This window comes from Amphibalanus amphitrite, unplaced genomic scaffold (assembly GCF_019059575.1).
Source record: "Amphibalanus amphitrite isolate SeventyFive unplaced genomic scaffold, NRLGWU_Aamphi_draft 000045F_arrow, whole genome shotgun sequence".
Classification (NCBI taxonomy): domain Eukaryota; kingdom Metazoa; phylum Arthropoda; class Thecostraca; order Balanomorpha; family Balanidae; genus Amphibalanus; species Amphibalanus amphitrite.
In genome coordinates this window covers 313,172-338,132 of record NW_024881541.1, presented here as the reverse complement: position 1 = coordinate 338,132, position 24,961 = coordinate 313,172, and the positions used below count along the sequence as shown (strand labels likewise).

The 24,961-nt window shown below is 48.8% G+C and overlaps 2 protein-coding genes across 2 annotated transcripts in view; both read right to left on the bottom strand.

The window, feature by feature from the left end:
* LOC122377471 (chloride channel protein 2-like) overlaps nucleotides 1–5,632 on the bottom strand; it is a 50,913-nt gene extending 45,281 nt beyond the window's left edge. The window contains exons 1-3 of the mRNA XM_043357525.1: nucleotides 5,517–5,632; nucleotides 5,116–5,264; nucleotides 4,638–4,749 (exon numbers count right to left, since the gene is read on the bottom strand). Coding sequence (XP_043213460.1) covers nucleotides 4,638–4,727 — 90 coding nt within the window. The 5' untranslated portion in view covers nucleotides 4,728–4,749; nucleotides 5,116–5,264; nucleotides 5,517–5,632. The remainder of the gene's footprint in view (nucleotides 1–4,637; nucleotides 4,750–5,115; nucleotides 5,265–5,516) is intronic.
* The window catches only part of LOC122377464 (chloride channel protein 2-like), a 103,971-nt gene continuing 83,742 nt past the window's right edge, over nucleotides 4,733–24,961 (bottom strand). The window contains exons 9-18 of the mRNA XM_043357518.1: nucleotides 15,688–15,790; nucleotides 15,103–15,234; nucleotides 8,764–8,926; nucleotides 8,389–8,504; nucleotides 8,031–8,142; nucleotides 7,383–7,520; nucleotides 6,645–6,762; nucleotides 5,732–6,072; nucleotides 5,067–5,264; nucleotides 4,733–4,749 (exon numbers count right to left, since the gene is read on the bottom strand). Of these exons, the coding sequence (XP_043213453.1) occupies nucleotides 4,733–4,749; nucleotides 5,067–5,264; nucleotides 5,732–6,072; nucleotides 6,645–6,762; nucleotides 7,383–7,520; nucleotides 8,031–8,142; nucleotides 8,389–8,504; nucleotides 8,764–8,926; nucleotides 15,103–15,234; nucleotides 15,688–15,790 (1,438 nt within the window). The remainder of the gene's footprint in view (nucleotides 4,750–5,066; nucleotides 5,265–5,731; nucleotides 6,073–6,644; nucleotides 6,763–7,382; nucleotides 7,521–8,030; nucleotides 8,143–8,388; nucleotides 8,505–8,763; nucleotides 8,927–15,102; nucleotides 15,235–15,687; nucleotides 15,791–24,961) is intronic.

The window sequence follows — 24,961 nt, the reverse complement described above, 5'->3', positions numbered from 1 at the left end:
GAGTGGCTTCATATACGATCAAGTTTTACTACCTTGAGACTTGTTTTGCTCTTGAGCAGCTGTTAGGTCATGTGAGGTCACCAAAGGATTTTTTGCTAATAACTCCTTACAGGTTCTAGATACAGCCACGCGGATGGGCTCGTTGTGTTCAGCTCGTCAACACACTTCGAATGATATATATGATGACCTTGAGGTCAAGTGGCCTAAGGTCAACTTTGACCTTGACCTTTCGAGGTCAACATACTATGATTGATGCGGATCGACGAGAGGATCACGATGGTGCTATTATTTTGTTTCAAGCTGGGATACGTCGAAAGTTAGTCGTGAAAAACTTCATATATACGGGATGACCAGAAAAATTGGTTACTATTATTTCTTGCCGTAATCCCGAAAATAAACACCGCACATTATAAAACGGCACATGCTTGTATTCACAAAAGTATGGCAAAAACAGACAGCAGGTGCCAGATGGCATGTAAACCCTTTGGTTAGTCGCGGCAGCTCCTCAAAGCAGATACTCAATGTGAGCGGCCTTCCGGCGGATCAGCTCCGGCACTAGCACGGTCTGCAGGTGACTGATGGTCATGTTGACCATATCGGAGGGCAGGCAGACAACTTTCCAACGACGCATTACAGTGCTCATGAGTTTTGCCAAATCTTGCACTATAAGCACATGAAGTTGGGAAAAAAATCGGCACGTGCATGCACCTTAATTAACCTTCGCCCCAGTGGGGGGGGGGGGGGCATATGTTACCACCCTGTCGCGTTTTTTGCGTGTGAAGAAAAAACCGCGGCGCGTAGCGCCGCGCCGCTTCGGGTAGCTTTTGGTACATCAATTTTGGACAATGTGTGAAATTTTTGACCCCAGGTCATGTCAGGTCAGGTCACCAGGTCAAGTTAACTGACCAAGCCTCAAAACAAGTTTGCAATCATGTCCAGCTTGCAGTGTTTGTCAGGAAGGTTTTAAACTTGGTGGATTGCATGCTGTTATGGGCGCCTACAATTTGTGTATCTCGGATTTTTTTATATCCGTGACCTAAGGTCAGGTCAGTGGCGTGACCTTTCCATTACAAGTCAATGGAGAAATATGAAAATGCCTCTAGATACGTGTGTACGCATAGGAAAAGTCCAAATATTTCAGAATCACAATGATTTAGTCCACTCGTGATGACCAAGGTGTCATTTTTGCTGATAGCCTCTAGAAAGGTCATCCGAGGTCATTTGAGGCTACAAACAGTTTTTTGCCAATAACTCGCGATTGGAAAGAGATAGAACGCTGGGGATGGTCTCATTGTGTTTGTCTTGTTGAGACGCATCGACTATTATGCAACATGACCTTTTCCGGTCAGGTCATGACCTTGACCTGAGGTCAAATTTTCAAGTTGACCTTTCAAGGTCAAATTATAGTTCATTCGACGCGTCTCGGCGAGGGGAACATGATTCTGGCAATAGAAATGTCGTGGCTTTTTGAAGTCGAAAGTTATTGTCGAAAAACACTTTTCGTAAAAACGGCTATTTTTGGAGTTTTTGCCCTCTGGAGGCTAAACCGTTGACCTGAGGTCAATATTGATAATGGCCTTTTCAAAAGAAGAGTTCAAAAGCTATCGATTGCTCTCCCATGCGTTTTTTAACTACCTTAGTTCCTGAGATAGCGGCATGTTTTCTGAAAAATATAATGACAATTGGCAAATTTTGACCTTTGATGACCTCTGGTGACCCCAATATTGCTCTAAGATGAAAAATGACTGAAATACTTTCAAACGTACGCATTGAGAGCTATCGACTGCTTTTTACCGCGTCTTTCTAGCCCTCTTAGTTTTTGAGTTAGAGGTGGGTGGTAACATATGCCCCCCCCCCCCCCCCCACTAGGGCGAAGTTGGCTGAGACCGCCAATGGGGCGCGGGTTAATTTCCGTAGTCTCTTTTTTCTGGACACCCTGTATGTATGGAGTGCTGCTATTCTGACTTGTTTACCCCTGTGACATCATATTTGACCTGACCTGAAAATGACCTCAGTAAAAATTATATACCTTATCCGTGTGTACCCTGTACCGTTTAGCACTTGTCGCTATCTTGCTTTGCTCTCGAGATCTCGCTGTCGCTCCCGCTCGTAATAATGGGCAGGTCATAAAAATGACCTGACCTGAGGTCAACGCAGGCCGAAAGCCACTTTTTATTATCGCAAATAAATGGCAATTGATAAGGCTTTAATCGTCATCAGCCACAATTGCAACTTTCAGTGGGGAAAATGTCAAGGTCACTCTTCGAAAAATAGGTCAAGAGGTCACGTGATCAGTATTTAAAAAAAAAATCCAAGATAGCCAAAATGTTTGTTGGTTGATTGCAAGTTGAATCATGAAGTTTTTATCATAGAAAACCAATAGTTTCTGAGTTATAAGCCGCCAAACATAGGGTTGCAGCGTGACCTCCAGGAATTGCCCGAGGCTATATCTCGGAAACCGTTGTTTGAAGAACAAAATCCTTGCCACAGGTGGCTTCCCCGCCCATCACAACACCTAAGCCCAGTTTTAAACAAAAATAAAATATGTGTGTGTCAATTTATTTTATTTTATTTTATTTTATTTTATTTTATTTTATTTTATTTTATTTTATTTTATTTTATTTTTTTACTTTTTTTGGTCGATCTATTGTGGAATGCCCCAGGAGTTAGTTGTCACGAGAGGGACGCTGGTGCCAACTGTGGCGAACTGCATGCGGGGTGCAACCACATGCCAACGGATCGTACTTCCCGGCACCTGCAGCGGGTCACGGTCGGGACGGCACAGATCAGCTGAAACCAGACCGGCGCCGCCACATCACCACCAGGCGCTCCATCGGCCGCACCGCGCCACCCCGGGTCAGCACCACAGCCCACGCCCCACTCTCCGGACACCCCTTATCGACTTGAAACTCACACACCGCAGAACCCTTGGGTAGATAATGTGGGCCCAAATCATTCGGCGGCACTCCTAGCCGTCATCGTGTGGCTTGTAAAGGTACAAATAATACAAGGAAAGCAGCTCCTAGGTGGTGGAGAGTGGTTCGGTACCATTCCAGTGCTCTAGTCGCTAGCTCCACCATGTGGACCACAGCCTGCTGTGCACCTATGGAGACCGTGACCTATGTTCACCTGAACCTCTGGGTCAAACGACTAGCAGGGCCGCCGGCTGGAGCTCTGGGAACCAGCCGACTCGGAGACGGAGCTGGAGGCTGATTCGAGGCCAAACTGGGACTGGCGCCTATAATACGTCGATTTTTTTTTTTTTTTAACCCGCGCCCGGCTGGGGGTCCTGGATTTCCACGCCCTGCTGGGGGGGGGGGTGTTTGAACACCCCCCCCCCTTGTAACTCGGCTCCTGGGCCACGTAGCGATACGCGGAAGGCGGCGTTCGAAAGACCGTCAAAAATAATGACGAAATCACTTCGGTCAATTTTTTGGTCAGGTCAAAGGTCAGGTCACCAGAGGTCATTGAAGGCAAAATTTCGCCGATTTCCAGGTCGAATGTCGAAAATTTCCAAGAAGCCAACGCATAACTCGGGAACCAATAGAGCTACAGCGCCGCGGAAAAGCGCATTCGATAGCCCTATTAACGCCCTTTCTGAGTAATTCTCTCAGATTTGACCTAACGTCAACGGTTTTGCCTGCAGGGGGCAAAAACTGCAAAAATAGCTGATTTTTTCGGAAACAGTTTTTCTGCAATAACTTTTGACTCAAGCCTTGTACGAGCTTACTTTTACCGGCATCGTGTTCCTCTCGTCAAGACGCATCGAATGAACTATAACTTGACCTTAAAAGGTCAACTTGAAAATTTGACCTCAGGTCAAGGTCATGACCTGACCGGAAAGGGTCATGTTGCATATCAGTCGATCCGTATCGTCGAGCTGAACACATCTAAGGCGTTTTCATCGCTCTAGCATGCCTCTATCAAAAGTTATTTGCGAAAAACTGTTAGATACCATTCGTGACCTAAGATGACCTCAGGGCATAAACAAGGGTCACAGACAACATTTTCATGTTCTGTGTGTCTAAACCACTTGTAATTCGGTGTTTGGGAGTGTTTATAATGTCTTTCGTCCAGAAGAGGCGCATTTCAATTTTCTCCCATTGACTTATAATGGGGAGGTCGCAAAATTGACCTGACCTTAGGTCATCGATATCAAAATTCTGAGATATACATTTTGTACATGCTATTACCCTTAGCAATCGCTGAAAGTTTCAAAGCGATCGGTCACTCGGTGTAGCTATGACAGACATTGAAACTTTTTATGAGGTGAGGTCACTTCAAGTGACCTGGTGACCTGACCTTGAATGACCTTGGTCTGAAATTTTCACATGTGTATAATTGATGTATGATAAGGTGTACCAAAAACGGCGGCGCTCCGCGCCGCCATTTTTGAGATATTCGCGAAAAACCACAAGGGGGGGTGTTCAAACACCCCCCCCCCCAGCAGGGCGCGGGTTAAGAAGGAGCTGCATTCCACACAGAACTGGCGCGAGTCCGAGTACTAGGCACAAGGCAGGCTCACAACAGCGTGACTCGCCTACGATAGCCGATGGAAATATACAGATTATAAGCGAGACCCGGGGACGCCTGGCAAAGGCCGCGATTGCCGGTCGCCTGCTGCGGCCGAGACTCACCAGGGTGACGTGTTTGTGCGCTGACGACGACTTGGCGCTGTCCTCCCTGAGGTTACTCGTCGACCGGAACGACCGCGACTTTTGCACCATTCGCCCTATGGCGGTCCGCAGCCTGACGGGCAGACGCCGCACAGAGTCAGCGCAGCACGAGCACAGAGTCAGCGCAGCACGCCTCGCACCGAGTCAGCGCAGCACGCCTCGCACCGAGTCAGCGCAGCACGCCTCGCACCGAGTCAGCGCAGCACGCGCACCGCGGTCCAGACACCGCGGTCCCCAGAAGTCCCTCCACCGGATGCCCGGGCCGCAGGTCAGAGTATCTCTCGGCCCGCGTGTCCCCACCGAACTCCCTTCATTTCTCAGCGTACCTACAGACATTCTCAGTACAGACCTCCCCTCCCCCGGTCAGTCTGCAGTTCTAGGGCCCCGTACCGATATAGGTGAACTGAGTAGTTGGACGAGTCTCGGCTGCACGGCTCACCTTCCGTCGCTGGAGCCGGTGACGGTGGCATAGTTCCCAGCCGACACAGTGTTCGGCGGACTGGCCGACTTCAGCGAGAACGAGCCCGTCTTCTTCAGAATGGGCTTCAGCGGCCAGCGCCGGGAGCCGCCGGACGTTCCTGTCCGCTCCTGTGAGAGGGAGAGAGAGCAGAGCGGCGGCTGAGACAGAGCCGAGCCGGCCGGCCGGGGCTGAGCGCGCGGACACACCACACACCAGGCACCGTACCTATATACACGGCGCATTGGTATGCCACCCTGGCCGATCGCCGTGAGGTAACAAACAATGACTGAATAGCGCGATTGTTTCTAAGTCAGCTGGAGGCGATGCATGTGCAGGTGCACCGCATCTGAGTGGGCGAGACGGGTCGGTGGTGAACTCACGTCCTCCGAGTCGTCAGTATCCACCGTGAAGCGGGCCCTGTCGTCGGCGGCCAGCAGCGGGTCCTGCTCCAGCTCGGCGCCGTGCCGGTCGGCCGGCCGCGCCACCGGCGGCGACTCGGCCGACTCGGGCCTCGCCAGTGGCGCCCGCCGCCCGCTCTCGCCGGCCGGCTCTGCCAGCAGCTGCAGGGCGGCCGGAGCCGCCGCCGGAGCCGCCGCCGGAGCCGCCGCCGGAGCCGCCGCCGCTCCGCCGGCCTCCTCACTAGGCACCGGCGTCACGGCGAACCGCGACGGCCGCCGCTCCAGCCGCTCCGGCGCCGGCGGCGACACGTCGCCAAAGTCGGCAGCGCTCTCAATGTGCGCCACGCGTGCCCCCGACACGCCCACCACGTCGTCCTCGTCGTCGATTCGGCGCCGCTCGCGCTCGTCATCGGGTAGTTCTGGCGCCAGCTGTGCCGAGAGGGTGGCGCGCCGCTCCTCGCGCGCTGCGTCCACCTGCTCACCCTTGGCCAGCTGCACCAGCGCCTTCCAGTTGTGGTTGTGCTTGGCCAGCTGAATCCTGCGGGCAGGAAAGACGGACCGGTCAGCCCAACACCGTATCCGGAGCTCCTCACCAGAACAAAGCCCAGTACTAAGTCCCGACACTTCCCAGCCAGTGAGTACGTCACTTTCCAGCCAGTGAGTACCCAGAAGTGGGCTCCGATACTTCCCAGCCAGTGCCGGCACCCAGAGCTGGGTCCCAACGCTTCCCAGCCAGTGCCGGCACCCAGAACTGGGTCCCAACGCTTCCCAGCCAGTGCAGTGGGCACCCAGAACTGGGTCCCAACGCTTCCCAGCCAGTGAGGTCCCAGTATCAGTCCCAGTGCCGTCCCTCTCTGATCCTCCAGTGCGTGCAGAATACAAAGCCCTGCACCAGGCCTGCCTTCCTGTTCGGGCAGTACCGAGCACAACCTCCTGCGGGGTCCTGAAACTCCTAACCAGTGAGTACCAACTGCACCTACATATAAGCCTCGGCTCTGTCTGAACAGCAAGTACAGGTGTCAAGGGCCCCCACATCAGCCATAGGGTGTTGCTCAGTGACAGAGACAGGTGCTGTCTCTGTCACCTGCTGTGACGGGGAGCGGTACGCACCTCTGGGCGGCCCGCTGCCATCTGGCCACCACCTCCATCCTGCGGTCCCGGCCCAGGTGCGTCTCCAGCTGCACCACCAGCTGCTTCCGCCGCACGCTGCCCAGCAGGACCATCGACTCTGACCGACAGAGCCGAGCACCGCAGTCAGCGCCGGCCGCCCAGACCAGCTCACACACTAGCCTAGGTGCAGATCCGAAAAGGCGGCCTCGGGAGCTGCGGGGGACAACCCTAAAAACGGCTTCAAACTTTCAAAAACTCCTCACATTTCGATTCCTGTTACATTGTTATGCAGTTCAAAGCAAACCGTTCCCAATAAAAGTTGCTTACATTTCTTCCTTTACTGGAAAATGACAAATTTTCGTCGATTTCGGGCCTTGCGAGGGAAAGCACCTTCGCCAAACTTGCGTCAAAGCCCCCCGCCCTTGGTTCCGCTAGTGTGCCCTCATCTGTGCACGCTTCACGTCATTGCCAGTTGTCAACGAGTTCGCCATATGCGACATCACGTGTGGTAAAAGAGACAGGGGTTTCTCATGCCACCGCACCCTACACACGTTTTGCAACTGAAAACACATCACATGAGCTAGTTAACGCAATGGGCCGGGCCGTCACACCGGTGTTGTCACTGACGGTCGGACGGCCGCGTGCTGCCGTCGTGCTGCCAGTGGGAGCTGCAGGACACCGGTACCGTGCCCTCAGTGAGCGGCAGCGCAGCCTCCCAGGCCGGCCCTCTCTGCTCACCAGGCGAGTCGACCAGCGGCACGCTGGAGAGCTTCTTGTTCTCGCGCAGAATGTCGCGCACTTGTCGATAGGTGATGCCGTGCCAGATGTACTTCACCTCCCGTACCATGAAGTCCTCCACGTACACGGAGTACGCGTCTGCGGTACAGGGCCGCAGGGTCAGTGTTCGGCTGGTGCGCAAATTAACACATCTCATCCGATTTATAAATGTGCGAAATCCTGACAAGATGAAGCGGAGTGGAAAAGAGAGAGAGAGAGAGAGAGAGAGAGAGAGAGAGAGAGAGAGAGAGAGAGAGAGAGAGAGAGAGAGACAGAGAGACAGAGAGACAGAGAGACAGAGAGACAGAGAGACAGAGAGACAGAGAGACAGAGAGACAGAGAGACAGAGAGACAGAGAGACAGAGAGACAGAGAGAGAGAGACAGAGAGACAGAGAGACAGAGAGACAGAGAGACAGAGAGACAGAGAGACAGAGAGACAGAGAGACAGAGAGACAGAGAGAGAGAGAGAGAGAGAGAGAGAGAGAGAGAGAGAGAGAGAGAGAGAGAGAGAGAGAGAGAGAGAGAGAGAGAGAGAGAGAGAGAGAGAGAGAGAGAGAGAGAGAGAGAGAGAGAGAGAGAGAGAGAGAGAGAGAGAGTCGGCCACTAACGTGTCGAGGTGACGATGTCCGGCAGGTAGGGCAGCTTCTTGATCTGAATGATGCTGTCGTAGATGGAAGGCTGCAGCAGCTGTGAGACGGCGTTGGAGATCAGCACGGCGATCTGTGGGAGAGTTGGCCCGTGAGGCTCCTCATATCGGAACGGCTCGGCTCAATCTGCACTGTTTGTTCACCGTAAAATGCTTACACCAAAACCCAGTAAATCATTCCTATACACCCAAGGAAGCAGATCCTCTTCCGTAAATACAATTTATATCAGCAACCATGTTTGGGTTTTGAGGGGCAGCTGGGAGCCGGCGAGCAGCTCCCGCCGCTCGCCGCTGCGGCCGCCGGAGCCGGCGGCGCTAACCATGACGGGCAGGATGTGCGTGATCTGGCCGGTCAGCTCGAACACGATGACGGACGTGGAGATGGTGTTGGTGACGGAGCCGGCCAGAGCCGCCGCGCCCACGATGGCGTAGCCACCTGCATGGGCACACACTCGGCGTCAGCGTCAGCGCACTCGGACAGCGCACCCACCGAGTAGCGCCAGCACACCGCCACACGCGGCAGGCTACTAGCTCAACAACAGCCGCCCGACTAGCGACCGCAAACTATCACTGCGCTGGCCCACTCCAGCTCATACTGATCACCTCTCCCTTACTCTACTCTTTATACATCGCTGACCCTGCCTTTCTCCATCACATTTACGTTCCGCTCCACAATGCTACCCCAGTTCACTGACCTGGCAGGATGGGCGATATGTGGTGGCCGTAGCGGAAGCCGCGCGGGAACAGGTTGGCCATACACTCGCCGACTAGCCGGCCAAAGGCGGCGCCCATCTTGAACACGGGGATGAAGGTGCCGGCCGGCACCGGCAGCGTGGACGCCACCACGGCCGTGCACATCTGACCAGCGGTCAAGGCCACGAGACGCGTCATAAATCAGTATAACTCGGAAACTACGCTCAGAACGACGTCCAAGGACGAGGAAAAAATAACACATGAACACTGGGCAGTGTCAGATCCAAAAGGCTGGTGAACAATGGCAATGCACACCGCGCAGTATGATTTTTGTTGGCAAATGCAGTAAGCAGTACGTAGATATATGTATAGCAAACTATGTAGGTAAGCACTACGAAGTGAAGTAATTAAACACTGAGAGACATGAAAGACAGGTGAAAAGGTGTATCTCAGAGATTCCACGCCTCGCGGACGGTATGTAGGATGGGTGGGACCAAAAATATCCTTGGATCAAATAGCATCACGCGCCAGGGCCTCGTCTAAGGAATTTTCACGGGGGGGGGGGGCAGAGACTGAAGGAGCCAAACCTAGGGTACCCCCAAATCCTGTTTTCTCACCGGATTTAGACCACTTATTTTTCATCACAGCCCTGACACCATGAATATTTTTTTGAAAACTAAAAAAAAAATAGTAGGCCATCCGACCCATGCTTGTATATTAGTTTATAGCCTCCTCACATTGCCTCATCAGACAATAATAATCACACTTCTCGTTGTTGAGCGTGTGTTTGAGTGGCAGTGCCGTCAGCCGTGTCTAAGGAATTTGCATGCCGAGCCTTATGTCGAGGGCCCATACACATTTTTTTTAGAACCACATCGGTTTCTGATGGGTCCCTCTGAGCGCTCGATGCCGATCTCTGAGGGCTAATGTCAGCTTCTGGACCTACGTCGGCCTCTATGGTAGCCCACACTGGTTTTATATGATCCATACCAGGCTTTAAGGGTCAATCTGAGTGGAGACCGTATTTTCCCACTAGGGCCCCCTCAGACCAGTGTAATGCCTGTGTATCAACATGGAGACTGATGTCTTCTCAGGTGGATTCTCCGTAATCGCCGTGGATCTTCGACACAACCTTAAAGGGACCCTCCCACCTTCAAAAAACTTTATGAATTGGCATGAAAGTGATGTCGCCCGGTTCAGAAAGAGCAAAAACGAATATCTACCAAATTTCATCGAAAAATATTCACCGGTTTTCAAGATATTAGACTTTTACTTTTGTTTACTTTTTGGGATCTCCGCTGTTCCTAGTGACTTTATTTGAAAGTGCGGCATTTGTTGCTCGCAAAGCAGCATATACCACCGCGTGCTACAAAAGGTTTTAGTCAAACATTTAAAAATCGTTAGATATCTGCGATGACGTCACACATTCAGAGGGGTATTCCTATGCATTAGCCCTCTGAATCAAAATGCTGCAATTTTGAAATTCAATATTTCCGATTTAAGGCATTTCTCAATGTTGTGAGTGCCGAAACCGGTAATTGTGAGATAGGGACCCCATTTTGGCTATCTCAACTCAAATCTAATGTTAAGGTGGGAGGGTCCCTTTAAGGTCGTCACTCGTCAGAGGCTATAAACTAAACAAAAATGAAGATAGTAGTGCTTTGAGGCCAGTTGGGAGTTGGGACACGAAGTGGCTGGCATTTGCCCTCCAGGACTCCATGCCGACTTCTTAAGATAATCCAGCTGTCAGAGTTCCCGTCCCCACAGACAGACCACCAATCTGGCATCTGCGCCTACGTACGACCACTCAGAACGGGAGCCTGCTTCATTACGATTAGGAGCTACTCTAGCCGCACACCGGTGACCGTCCAGCCAGAAGTTGGACGCCGGTAGCGAGGACGACGATAGGCAAAAAGAAGAGATTGACGCCCCGAGGGGCGAGGACAGAAACAACAGATTGATACCTAAAGGAGAAATTTTTGCCGGTAGAGCCTTGGACTCCGCGTGGTGAGGGCACGCGTCCCGGTTATAACAGTCCAGGTTCGAAGCGCGGCATCGCACGATCTTTATGAGCCTCCTGGCGAGTATGGTTACGGTTGGTGGCACGCCGTAGCCATTCGAAGTCAGTGAGGGTACCGGCCGTGCGCGGTTATGTGCATACGTTAAACTTTGGGCTCTAAATTCTGTCATAGATCACGAATTGCGCGATCGGAGGGTAGAGGGCAGGGCCAACGCAAAGCTCTGCTTGGCGGGGGCTCTGTACTTGTGAATCCTTCCGTTCAAAAGGGTCGGACAAAATTAATGAAAAAAGAATATCCGAGACACGGAGTTGGTCGCCTGAAAAGACGAAATGTAACGTATTGCTGAGCGAAAAAGGTTCAGGTAAACAAAATAAACACATAACAGCCCTAGGTAATGGGGTATTTCAATGTGGTCACATTGCATCGTTTCGTTTACGCATTTGTTTTTATGTGCACTGACGCCGCGAAATGAAAATTCGTTTGCCTTTTGACTATTGCCGGCCCCCCCAGTAGGGACTTTTTGCCCTGACTGGGGGGGCCAGGTCGATGACTGCGGGGGTTTGGCCCCCCCCCCCAGTTAACATGTTAGACGAGGCCTTGTCACACGCCCCATTCTGCCCAGCTGTAGTCGCAAAATATCTAATAAACACATTAATTTAGCAACGTACAACTTAAGCCCGGTTCTGACTGCCGTTTTTCGATCGTTTGGTGGATCGTATGATGATCGTATCGTGATCGTATGGTGATGGGATGGGGATCGGCACGCCCCTTTCCCGATCGCCGCGATGGTAATCGTATGTGTGCAGTGAGAACCGGGAAAAAACGTGACTGTGCGCGTGGTTCGGTAGCGGCAGATCGTACGTCGTAGTGCGTTCCGTCGAAAGATGGATTGAGTTTATCTTTTGTCTTGATCGTATCGTACAGTTGACATCGTGTGGGGAACTCGCTGTGCTGCAGCTTTCCTTGCTGCTGTCTTGTGGAAGGTTTGTGCTAACATATTTGATATTACTTATCTTATTAGTAGCATACTTTAAATAAATCACGGTGACTATAAATAAATAAGCTTGATTGACATACTTATAATCAAATTAGGTACTTCCACTTAGAAGATACCATACGAAAAATCATTGATTCGTTCAGGTGCGTCAATTACATCAAAGTATTAATTTTATTGCACGAAAAAGCCTTACCCGATAATGTTAATTTGATACTTAAATTAAGAAATGTTTTAACTACATTTAACCTCTTTTTAAGTCTGAAAAGTATTAATTTCCCTCTTTATAGATCTCGTCCCGTTCATGGCGGCCAATCAACGCGCTTCCCTCAGATGACGTCATCTGTGCGCCTGCGCTCTGCCGAGCCGGCAAGCCTCGTGGTGACCGGCGATTTACCGGCGACACTGGAGGTGTACATAGATATCTTACCAATGAATTTCTGTCAATTGCAACGAACCGATTTTCAAGAAAACCGATGCACAGCATTCACAATACTCACTTTTAGGTTGTAGGTTACTTTCCAGGACAATTTGACATGATTTTCTATTTTTCCACGCATTTTCAAAATTGCGTACCCTCCACGGCCGAGAATGGTTTCCGCCGCCATGCTGCTCCAATCAAGCCGAAATGTTGATTAACTTCACGGAATAGTCAGAGCCGACTACTCAAACTAAATTATTGAATTAGAGAGATGTTTTAAACTACATTTAACGTCTCTTCAAGCGTAAAAAGTATTTATTTCGTTCTTATCTATCACCGCCGGCAGTAATGGCGGACGCAGACTCCCACACGATACGCACGATCCGCACGATACGATCTACCAGTTACCAGATCGTATCGGGCCTAGAGATTTTCATCTTTTTCCGCCAGCCACGCTCACCATACGATCACCATACGCTTACCATCCGCTCCGATCGATTTCGGCAGTCAGAACCGGGCTTAACTGATCTGATCCGATATTAATTTCGCAAGCCTATAACTAGTAATTTAAACAGCGTTCGTCAATAATATCTTTAGCTCTTTACGTAAACCCGCAAAATTCAAAGGTGTCAAACACCAAGCGACTGTTTGGCTTTCAAATGGCAACTTTATTTTGTATTTTGAATTTTGATCATTTTTATGATACAAACTTTTTTTTAAGTTAACCCTCGCCCTGGCAAGGGGGTTGATGCAACCCCCCTAAGGTTTTTCAAAGATAACGTAAAAACGGCGGCGCGCAGCGCCGCCAAATTTTGCACAGTCTATGGGACAGCCTTTTTACATACGACCTGAAAATTTCAGGTCCGGGTGACCTTGGGTCAGGTCACCAGGTCAGAACAGCCGGTACAAGGTCATTGTCAAATTTTATTTTTCTTTATGCACCTGTCCAACTCACAGTTTTGGACTGATTTCCTGCAAGAATTGCTAAAAATTGAGTTTGAAATTTTGACGTCATCAATTTTGAACAGATTTTTTTTGCCATAACTTGGCCAGAAAAAGAGGTATCGATCTCAAATTTGGTATGTGGATAGAAGGTGGTGGGTACTATCACATGAATTTCGTTTTTTTCGAAATTCAAAAAACTTTTTAGATTTTTCGGCTATTTTCTTAAAAAAAAAAATATTTTTTGACTTTTTGGGGTCAAAATCCAAAAATGTCAAAAATCCGAGATAGCAGCTTTGTAGTTCCATTGATTCTACACGTTTTATGTTTAGGACATTTTTCTGCATCTGTAACGCTGTAGCCCTTATAGTTCTTCCCGCGATACCTTTTTTTTGTCGAAAATGTCAGAAATGTCGTCACTCCGACGTCATAAGCGGCCACCCTATCATAGCCTTTGGGAATTTTTTTATCACAATGTGCAAAAGCTATTCACGGGAGGGTACTGAAAGTTTGGTGACGGTCGGCGCAGAGGTTCTGGAGATATGTCGAAAAAACTAAATGGGGGCAAAAAATGCCCCCCCCCCCACCGCCTGGAAGGTTAAAATTGTGTATCAATCTCTGCGTCTCGTAACGGCGCACACGCTCGTTTTTCGCGACGCGCTAGCTCCACCAGGGGCGAAACGGCGAGGGGGGTCGTACCCGCCCCCCCCTCGGCCGGCGCGTACGTAGAAAACCAATAGGTCCGGCGAGGGTTAACTTGACCTGGTGACCTGACCTGACATGACCTGGGGTAAAAAATTTCACATTGTCCAAAATTGATGCACAGAAAGTGACCCAAAGCGGCGCGGCGATACGCGCCGCGGTTTTTATTCACACACAAAAACGCGACAGGGTGGTAACATAGCCCCCCCCCCCCCACTAGGGCGAAGGCTAATATAACGTTTGCCATTGTAAGCCAGTACCCAGTGGCGCGGGAACTTATTCCACACTTGGGGGGGGAGGGGGCTGAACCATAAACCTAGGGTACCCCCAAATCTAGTTTTCTCACCGGTTTATGCCACTTATTTTTCAGACCTTAGCCTTTTCAACAAAAAAAAAAAACGAAAATATTTGCAAAAAAGTCAGGTATTCCGTCTCAGCTGAGCTGAATGAACTACCGTTTTGGCAACCTGGAGTAAAGGTTTTAATCTGCCAAATGAGTTGCCGAGCCAGTGAAAGACGTGCATGTTTCACTTACATGCTTTCTTCCTTTGTGACCCACAACCCCTAATTTGGGGAGGACAAGCTGCCCCAACGGTTCCTGACCTCATGAAAAGTTGTGGGGCACCGCCCCCACGGCCCCAGAGCTGTGGGGGCTAGCTTCCCCCACTGCCCCCTTCCCCCTGGTTCCCGCGCCTATGTATGAATCTATGTAATTATGTTGGTAGATTTCCGATTTCGATTACTCCAGCAGGGGGGGGGGGCTCAAATACATTACGAGCCCCCCAGCCGAAAAGTTGGAGGGGCTCAGCCCCCGCTAGCCCCCCCCCCCCGGTTCGCCCGCCACTGCGGCGGTACCTACATATTTGACTGTGTGACTGCGTGTGTCATCGCATTTCTGGGTCCTACGTTGTGTGTCGTTGGGTGTGGATGGGTGTGTCGTTGTGTGCGTGTAGTTGTGTGTCATTATGTGTCGCTGTGTATCGCTGTGCGTCGCTGTGTGACGTTTCCTTGGTCTTACGTTGTGTCTAGTTGTGTGTGTCGTTGTGTGTTGTTGTGTGTCGTTAGGTGTGTTGTTAGGTGTGTTGCTGGGTCTTTCGCTGTGTGTTGTTGTGTTTCTTTGTGTTACGTTGTGTGTCGTATTGTATCGTTAGGTGTTTCATTGGGTATGTCGTTGTGTGTTATTGTGTGTCGCTGTGTGTCGTGTTCTTGGTGTCAGGCTGTGTGTCGTTGTGTTTCAGTGAGTGTCGTTGGTAGGACATACCGTGACGCCGATGTAGATGCAGAGGTTGATGTAGAAGTTGGTGTAGGGGTTGGTCCAGTGGGCCACCACCTCTGCCTGATCGATCTCCAGATTATCCGACGACCAGGTAAAGTTAGAAAATAGGTCCAGCACCTGCTCGAACAGCAAACACATACACTCGGAAAATGGAACGAGATTAAAGGAACATGATTAATTTTCCAACCGATAATTTGCCTGTAAAACGGTTCAGCACGTATTTATATGATAAAAATTCATGCCACATAAAGTCGAAACCAGGAAGCATCTTAGCGAAAAAAGGCACCAGAATTTCTAGCATGCATAATGCTGACTTACAAAGGAAATCGTATCATGACCACGTATCTTGCAAACAGGACGGCAGTAATTGTTGTTATACTCTGTTCCGTTTCAAGCTTGCAGCCGAAGTGCCCTGCTGAAAGCAGTGCGTGATTTCTGCATATACAGCTCTTACATTTTAAGACGCAAATTCTTGAGCGGAGGAGCGATCTGCCGAAGAAACTCCGATGCAAGCTTGATATGGAACAGACTATTATAGTATTTGAGCTGCTGTCTTGGACACGCACGAACCTGATCGTGGGTGGTCTGATCGGCGGCCAGGAACTGCCCCACTCCGAGCGGGAACGTCACCGACGACACCATCAGCGCCACGAAAAACGGGTACAGAAACCGACTGAGAACGGGGGCAGAAACCGACTGAGAACGGGTACAGAAACCGACTGAGAACGGGCGCACAAACCGACTGAGAACGGGGGCAGAAACCGACTGAGAACGGGTACAGAAACCGACTGAGAACGGGCGCACAAACCGACTGAGAACGGGGGCAGAAACCGACTGAGAACGGGCGCACAAACCGACTGAGAACGGGGGCAGAAACCGACTGAGAACGGGGGCAGAAACCGACTGAGAACGGGGACACAAACCGACTGAGAACAGGGGCAGAAACCGACTGAGAACGGGGACAGAGAACGGTTACGGAGCGAGTTGTAAGGGAGGTTATAAAGGATACTCGGTCAGACCAATTGGTATCACTGATGCCTGACGCCCTCAGTAAAACAACCATCGGCGGAACAGCCGCACGTCATTAACAAATACACGTACAGGTCGGCGAGCAGTGTACATAAACACGTCGTTATGATATCGGAGTCGACAGTGGACTATGACATGTGCGCTAATTAAAAGAGAATTGGAGCTGAAATCTTCAAATAAACAGACGAAACCAGGCAAGACAAAACGAGACATAACAGAGCAGTGAGGAAGGGAGGAAGGAAAAACTGTTTTAGCATCGGTATTAACCCGCGACCAGTTGGGGGAGGGGCCAAAAGGCCCACTCCCTGTGGTTTTTCGCCGATTACTTAGAAACGGCTGCGTATTTCGACTTGAAACTTCCAGTACCTCTCCGGACATCAAATTTACACAACTCCTGAAAAAATGGGTTCCAGGTCATCCCAGGTCACGAGCTATAGACGTCAAACTGAGGTCATGTTCGGCGATTTTTCGTCGAAAAAGTTGTTCACGGAGAAAAATCGCAGAAAATCAGGGTTTCAACTTAGCGACTCAAAACTGGATCGTAGGTGTAAAAAAGCATTGCAAACAAAATGCCAATCTCTAAATTTCCAAAAATATAAAAATCCCCAGACTAGGGATTTTCTAACTCAAAATTTAGATTTCTTGAGATATTTTTGAAATTAAGGGAAATTTTCAAAAACCGGAATATATGTTAGAGAACCCCTTATTGGCCTTACATATGCCAAAAATTAACCAAATATATCTAAAACTGACTGAGATATAGCCATTTGAATGACTGATAAAGTAGCGATTGTTCTTATGACGTCAAAATATTTTCGGTATTTGTGCTTAAGTAATATTTATGATTCTTATCAACCTCTTGCTGACTCAATATGATGCTTTACGTGAGTAAAGTCACTTTTAGGGAAAAATTGTTTTTCGTTGTAAACCGGTAAACTTTGACCTAATTTGACCTTCCTGTGACGTCAAAGGTTCAATAAAAATGGTCAAGGAGGTTTTGTGGTTGCATATACATGACATGTCTTCATGAAGACTCAAATATTCACAATTAACCCGCGCACCGACGGGGGTCTGCGCCAACTTCGCACCGACGGGGGAGGGGGCGGATGACCGCCCCCCCTGAGATCTCGAGAACGAAGCAGGATAGCGACAAGCGGTAAATGGCATCGGATACGCACGGTCAAGATCTACAATTTTTACAAAGGTCATTTTCAGGTCAGATCAAAGATGACGTCACAGGGGTCGAAAAAAATTCAAAATGGCGGCGCTAGATATGGAGTTTTTCTCGAATAACTTTCGAATTAGTCAAGATAGGAGCAAACTAAGGGCATCATCGTGATCCTCTCGTCAATCCGCATCGAATAATATATATGTTGACCTCGAAAGGTCAAGGTCAAAGGTTGACCTCAGGTCACGTGACCTCGAGGTCATCATGTATATCATTCGATGCGTCTTGACGAGCTGAACACAATGAGACCATCCACGCGGCTGTATCTTGTTCCTGTACGGAGTTATTGGCCAAAAACCTTTGGTGACCTTTGATGACGTCACATGACCTCACAGCTGCCCAACAGCAAAACAAACCTCAAGGTAGTGAAGGTTGATCGTATATGAAGTCATGTATGGTATATGGGGCCATTCCGACCCGTTTTAGTGGTAAAAATAGGGAGTTGATTTTTCCCCCATTGACTTATAATGTGGAGGTCGCGAAATTGACCTGACCTTAGGTCACCGATATCAAAATTCCGAGATATTCAAATTGTAGCTACTAATGACCTTATAACATCCTGCGACTTTCAAAGGCCTCCCACATCTACTGTAGCTCTGGCACGGTGACAAAGTTGCAAAAAAGTGACTTGAGGTTGGGTCATTCAAAGTGACCTGGTGACCTGACCTTAAAAGGTAGGAGGTTCAAACTTGCACACCATGTGTAAAATTGATGAGGGAATAGTCGTACCAAATTTCGCGGCGCGGTTTTCCCGCTATTTGCGAAAAACCTCAGGGGGGGGGGGGCGGATATCCGCCCCCCGTCGGTGCGCGGGTTAAAGGGACTGTCCAACCTTTGCATTAGTTCTGAGTTGAGATAGCCAAGTTGGCGGCCAGGTTCAGAAACCACTATATATCCTGGTCGCAATATCCTCAGTTTCGTGGTGTTAAAGAAATTCGTTCCCTTCATTTGAAAAGTGGGCCTTAGCTAAGGCCCTATCTCTTAACTATTAACGGCCATTTGATGACGTCATTTGCATTTTGAACGCGTCACCAGGGATGCGGAGCCGTGGAAATTTCAGACGGCTCCGGCTCCGGCTCCGGCTCCGGATAAAAAATCGGCTCCGGCTCCAGCTCCGGCTCCGGGTGAAATGTCATGGCGGCTCCGGCTCCGGCTCCGGCTCCGAGTAAAATGGTCCGGCTCCGGCGGCTCCGGCTCCGGCTCCGGCTCCGGCTCTAGCCCTCGCCGGCCGAGGGGGGAGGGGTGGGTGCCGCCCCCATAGGTTTTTTTCGCGTTAGCTCCGAACACGCTGGCGATAGAGAGCTGAAACTTCGCATACCTGACCTTTGATTCAAGCCAGATCTTTTGACACCAACCGCATTTTTGGGTCAGGTCAGGTCACTGACCTATGACGTCATAAGTGAACCTCTGCACGGTCTTCAGATGTCGCAACTTCGCAACGCCCTCACTGCCAGAGGAGATGTCACAGGGAAATGAAACTTGCAGGATCTAGTATCCATTATGAGTCTCACAACTTGTATATCTCGGATTTTTCCTAAAGGTCATATGAGGTCAGGTCATTTTCGTGACCTCACCATTATAAGTCAATGGGGGAAAATGAAAACTGCTATTCTGGCGCCGGGAACGATCTCCAACTATCTCAAGCACACAGAATCGTGCTTTGATGCACTCCTTGCAAGGTTAGATGCGTCACTTTTGCAATGTTGACCTTGTGTGACGTCATTTATGACGTCATCAAGGTCATATTAGTTTTTCGTCAATAACTCTTGATCAAATTGAGCTAGCGAGTCGGGAAAGCCACCAATGGACTCAGGAAGACCTGCCGAATCGAATGATATGCGACATGACCTCTTTCAACCAACTTCGTGACCTAGGGGTGCTGACCTGACCTTGACCTGAGGTCAACACCCCAAGTTGACCTGACCCGAACAAAAAGTACATCATTCGACGCGCATGAGCGAGGCGAACACGATGCTGCTAAAATCGGCGCTCTGCGGACGTTTTTTGCGAAGTTATTCACCAAAAACTGAACCGTACCTTGGGGCACTTGACCTGACCTCAGAGGTCACCAGTTGACCTAGGACCTTAAAATCGGGTACCAATCTCTGCGTCTCGTAACGGCGCACACGTTCGTTTTTTCCGCGACGCGCTAGCTCCACCAGGGGCGAAACGGCGAGGGGGGTCGTACCCGCCCCCCCCCCCCTCGGCCGGCGCGTATGTAGAAAACCAATAGGTCCGGCGAGGGCTAGTACTCAGTACATCCCCTATGCAATTAAATACGGGTGGAAGAAAAAAGACAATAGGATTGCTACACGTTGCTTCCGTATTTGCATAACAAGGATATTTTTGTTTTTAGGGCCTTGGCAGTTGGCTACTTTCATATTTGGAATACCACATGTTTTACTGCCTTGTACTGTCAAACCGAATTAGGTCAATAAATTTTTCCTCTTAAAAAAAGGAGCCGGAGCCGCCCCCTTTTTTGACGGCTCCGGCTCCGGCTCCGGCTCCGGGCTATATTGTTTCACGGCTCCGGCTCCGGCTCCGGCTCCGGGCAAAATATGCCGGCTCCGGCGGCTCCGGCTCCAGCTCCGGCTCCGGCTCCGCACCCCTGCCTGTCACGCATGTGAAGTTTCACTTGATTTACGAATAAGCTAATCAGAGACACTTGTTATTGTATGAGCCGCGTCATATTTGAGAGCAAATACCTATATTTGCTGCCAAAATTCCCCCACATTGACATGAAGTAAATCCTTCATTACGTCACAGATCCGATCTAAATGACGTCACGATGAAATATAAAAGTCGCAATATCCCAAAAAGTAAACAATGAAAACGCGTAAAAACTTGCAGAATTCGTCACAATATCATGAGTAACATTTCCGAATCCTAAATGGTACTTTTTTGAAGGTGGGATAGTCCCTTTAGGCATGCCTTTCGTTACGATTCACCAAAGTGTTTTCTGATTGGTCGAGGCTGACCTCTGTTGTGACGTCACAGGCCATCATCCACTCAGATGACTATCCACATGCCAGATCTATCATATACATCATATCTAGACTCATTTCGAAACCTTAGATTTCATTTTTATGACCGACTTCTCGACATTGCTAATCGGACTTATTTGACCTTGTTTGACCTTCATATGACGTCACAGGTCAAATATCAAGGTCATCGATATCCTATCTCGTGCATTTCGATGAGCTCTTTCGAATGCCGTTTGAATTTTTCGATCCGGCTATTAGTTCCGGAGATACGACGGGGGCCCTTTAGGCCCCCCGCTTCCAGCTTAGATTCATTCAGCTTCCTTGAGTGAGTGAGTGAGATTGCTTCCTGTAGCGAGGCGCGGCGCTGGGACATGAGGTTCCGTGTGACAAGGTAGTAGTCACAAGGTAGTTCCCTGTTGGAGCTATCCAACACCGTTTGCCGCTTGTCGCTATGTTGCGTGGTTCTCGAGATCTTAGGGGGGGAATTGGACCCCCCTTAGCAGGGCGCGTTGCTCGGCAGACTCCAACGGGGCGCGGGTTAACCCGCGTATGACTGGGGTATTTTCCATAACGCGAGTGACTGGGGGGGGGGGGGGGCTCTCCATAGCCCCCTCCCCTTCTATCTCCGAAACTACTGGGCCGATCGTAAAAATTCAAAGGGCTTCTGATAGCCCTGGAAAAACTGTCGAGCGAAACCTATTATCATTGACATAAAGGTCACCGATGACGTCACAGGTCAGGTCTAAGTAAACATTATCGGCATTTTTGCTTCTTCACAATTTAGGCTCTGACCGCCGGCTGACAGGTCCGATCAGGCTCATTTTTGGTTTACGCACTCCTTGATATATGCGTTAGATACCCTGAGGGTACCGAACTTTTACTTCGAATTTTTCAGGTCAAGGTCAAGTCATCCTAGGTCACGAAAATTGTATATCATGTATCGGTCACGTGACGCATGTTTTATGGTCAAATTTACTCGTAGATTTCGCAAACAATGTTTTCTGTCATTTGAGGTCATTTTCAGCTCAATTTACCCAAGTTCAGGTCACTTTCAGGTCAGAAAAGGTCAAATTTTGAAAATGAAATTTTTCAACAAAAAGGTACCTATCAGACCCAGTTTGAGCTCAGAAACACGATGGTGCCATTTAAATTGCTGTACGATGTCAAAAAGTACTGAAAATGGTTTTGAAACATATATAGTTGTAAAATTTTGACAATAATGCAAATAACTTGGCTATTTTTGAAGACATTGGGCTAAAACTTGCTAGAGTAGTTCATCATTGTGTGTTCTATCACACTATTCCAGTTTTTGCAAAAATTCAAAAGGCTTTTTGAAAAAAAAAAATCAAAATATATTTTTTTGTATTTGTAAAAACATATTTTCCAGGTTTTCAAAATTTCGAAAATTCGAGATATCAGTTTGATAGCTACGTGTATTTGTAGTCCACTCATGCAAAGAAATTGGATCTAGCTTTAACCCGCGCCCCACTGCACTGGGCTATTCAGCCATACGCGCCCTGCTGGGGGGGGGGGGGCAGATTCTGCCCCCCTGTCTAACTTCCGAACCGATGGTCGTAGAAAGACGGGGAAAACGGCAATCGAAAGCTCTCAACGAGGCGGATCTAAAGAGCCAATTTTTTTGCTTATGTAGGTCAGAGGTCAGGTCAAGGTCAAGTCAAGGGTACAAAATGTAAGTTTCTACAGTATCGGCCTTGCACCGTAGTTGCCGGAAAATGGACTGAGACCGATTGCCCAAAACGTGTTCTTAGACTACCAAGACAATATTCGTTGCATACAATGTCATTCATAGGTCAAGGTCAAGGTCAGGTCAGGTCAGGTCAGGTCAGGTCACCAAAAACAAAATATAGAAAAGGGCATGTGCGACACATGTTTTATGGGTCATTTTACTCATAGAATTCAATAGGCACACTCAATAAGTGATATGGACCACCTCTGGATGAATTTCAGGTCGAGGTCAGGTCAAGGTCAGGTCAAGTGAGGTCAAATTTTGAAATTGGTTGTTAAGGCCTAAAGAAGTGTCTATCTGATGCAGTTTTTCACGGCGAATCGAATGGTGCTATTTTTGTTTCCGTACAACGTCTAGAACTTCCAAAAAAATCATTTTTTCAAAATTTTTGGTGTCGTGACGTCATAAAATTTTGAATAACTCCCACATTTTTGAACCGATTCTTCTAAAAATTGGTATATAGGTGCACATAGACTACTTCTCTGACATATATTCCGTTTTTTCGATACACTCAAAATTTTGATTTTATAATAATTTTCCCAAAAAAGTCAGTTTTTTTTTTAATTTGGGCAAAAATCCAAAATTTTCAAAAAACCGAGATAGCCATTTGATAGACAAAGTAGAATCACGTATAACCTTTTTGTTACGTCTTGATTCCTTAAAAAATGAAGATGTTAGCGGCATTTGAAATTTTGCCGTTTTTGAGGCGAAAATGGCGAACATGACGTCACAAAAACGTCAATTTCTCAAAAATTTTCCGACGGATTTCGCTCAAATTTTCAGGGAACGTGTCAAATTAATGTATGATAAGGTACTGAAGGTTTGACGTCGCTGGCGTAACGCGTTTAGAAGTTATTGGCGAAAAACGGGAGGGGGGGCAGATTCTCCCCCCCCCCCAGCGGGGCGCGGGTTAAAACTAAGCTCTTGAGAGCGTTTGCCGTAATTCAATATTTCGCACCAAAATCAGCCGACATGACGTCATTCTGACGTCATTTCCAGCCAAGCTGTGGTAGCTAGAAAGTTGAAATTTTAACACAAGGTGTCAAGTTGATGCCGCTGAGGATACCGCAAGTTTCGTGTTGATCCGTCAAACGGGTTACATGATATTGCCGAAAAACGAGAGGGGGGCTCTGTAAAGGACCCCCCAGTCATGCGCGGGTTAACCCTCGCCCGCACATGCCATTTTCCCATCCTAGAACGCACATGGGGGGGGGGTGGTTGCCACCCCCCCCGCGCCGTTTCGTTCCTGTTGGAGATAGAGCTTAGCGGTAAAGACCAAAAAGATTCTTTGGGAAGAGACGAATCCAATGATACCCAGTTTTACCTTCTCAGGTCAGTCATTGACCTTCCAGGTCAGGTCAAACTAAAAAATGTTGCTGTTTTGGGTCACCGTTGGATATCAAGTGCGCTGCTTATCAAATACCGATGACGATGCTGTTTTCTGGTGCCAAGCCAGCTAGAGCCTCTTTGTCACACTACCCGACCAGAATTTTGCTGCTGAGGTCATTTCAGGTCAAGTTAGGTCAAGGTCAATCATATGTGTTTGTATGTCTGTGTGTGTCTGTGTGCATACTGATGTGTGCACCGATTGTTTTTGGGTCCATATTACATGAAATCATGATCTGAGAAGCTTTTACCAAAAATGCAGTCAAAAAAAATCACAAAAAGTAAATACAGCTTGCCTAAAACGCAATTATCTTAGATGACCTAGGTTGACCTTGACCCTGACCTTGACCCCTATACATCGTCGAACAACATGTTCCATGATAGGTGGGAGGTAAGACTGGCAAAAAAGGCCGAAATCAGGGTGTCAAAAGCTCACAAAGCCCATGGCAAACGCAAGATGTTGAGAATTGGCCATTTGGGTCATGACATGACCTGAAAAACAAGTCATATCTCCGAAACCAAAAATCACAGAAACTTGAAATTTTCAGTGGACATCAAGAAAGAATAGAGGAGCAGCTATACGAAAAATCAGCCTTCTAGCTCTAAAAATGTTGAGTGCAGAGCAGAAAGACTACCTGGGGGGGTGGCAACCACCCCCCCCCCCATGTGCGGGCGAGGGTTAACCCTCGCATGTGTGCGGCGTTTGCCAGCTTCCAATGTGTAGGGGGGGGGGTCGGTTGGACCCCCCTTGCCGTTTGGCCCCTGATCGAGCTAGAGCTTCGCGGAAAAACGAGCGTGTTGCCCGTGACGAGAGGAAGCCGATGATACCCAATTTTAAGGTCCTAGGTCATTGGTTGACCTTCCAGGTCAGGTCAATGACCCAAAGTCGGGAAAATCGGGACCTATTAGAAAGTCGTAAATTGTGGCTGCTAAGGGGTTTTTCGGGGTGCTGATCACGAATATCGTGTTAGTTTTGATCACAGATGATGTCTTTAAGCATTTAGGCCAGGTCGGGTCAGGTCAGGTCAGGTCAACCAGTAGGGGTTGTGACGGGTATTCGTAGTACGTGTCAACCGCCTCCGACAGCTTCGTAACATGTTACGAAGGCACCAAAACTACTTCGTAAATGTTCAAATGGTTGCTAAATTAGAATTCAGCTCCAAAAACTAGCCTAGAAACATGTAAAACTCGAAAAAGTGAACCGAGGTCACCCGAGGTCACCAAAGGTCAATGACCTGACCTGACCTTCAGGTGACCTTGACACCCATTCTAATGCATAGGAGCAACATCAAATCACATGTTTGAACGTTTGAATTCACGAAAAGCTTGCAAACGCGCGGCTAATCCGAGCCGACATACGCGGAATCGCGATTCCGGCCAAACATGGTCTCGGAAAAGAGGTCAAAAAAAGGTCAAAGGTCATTTGGGTCAGGGTCATGAAATTTTAAGGGTAGGTGTAAAATTGATCAA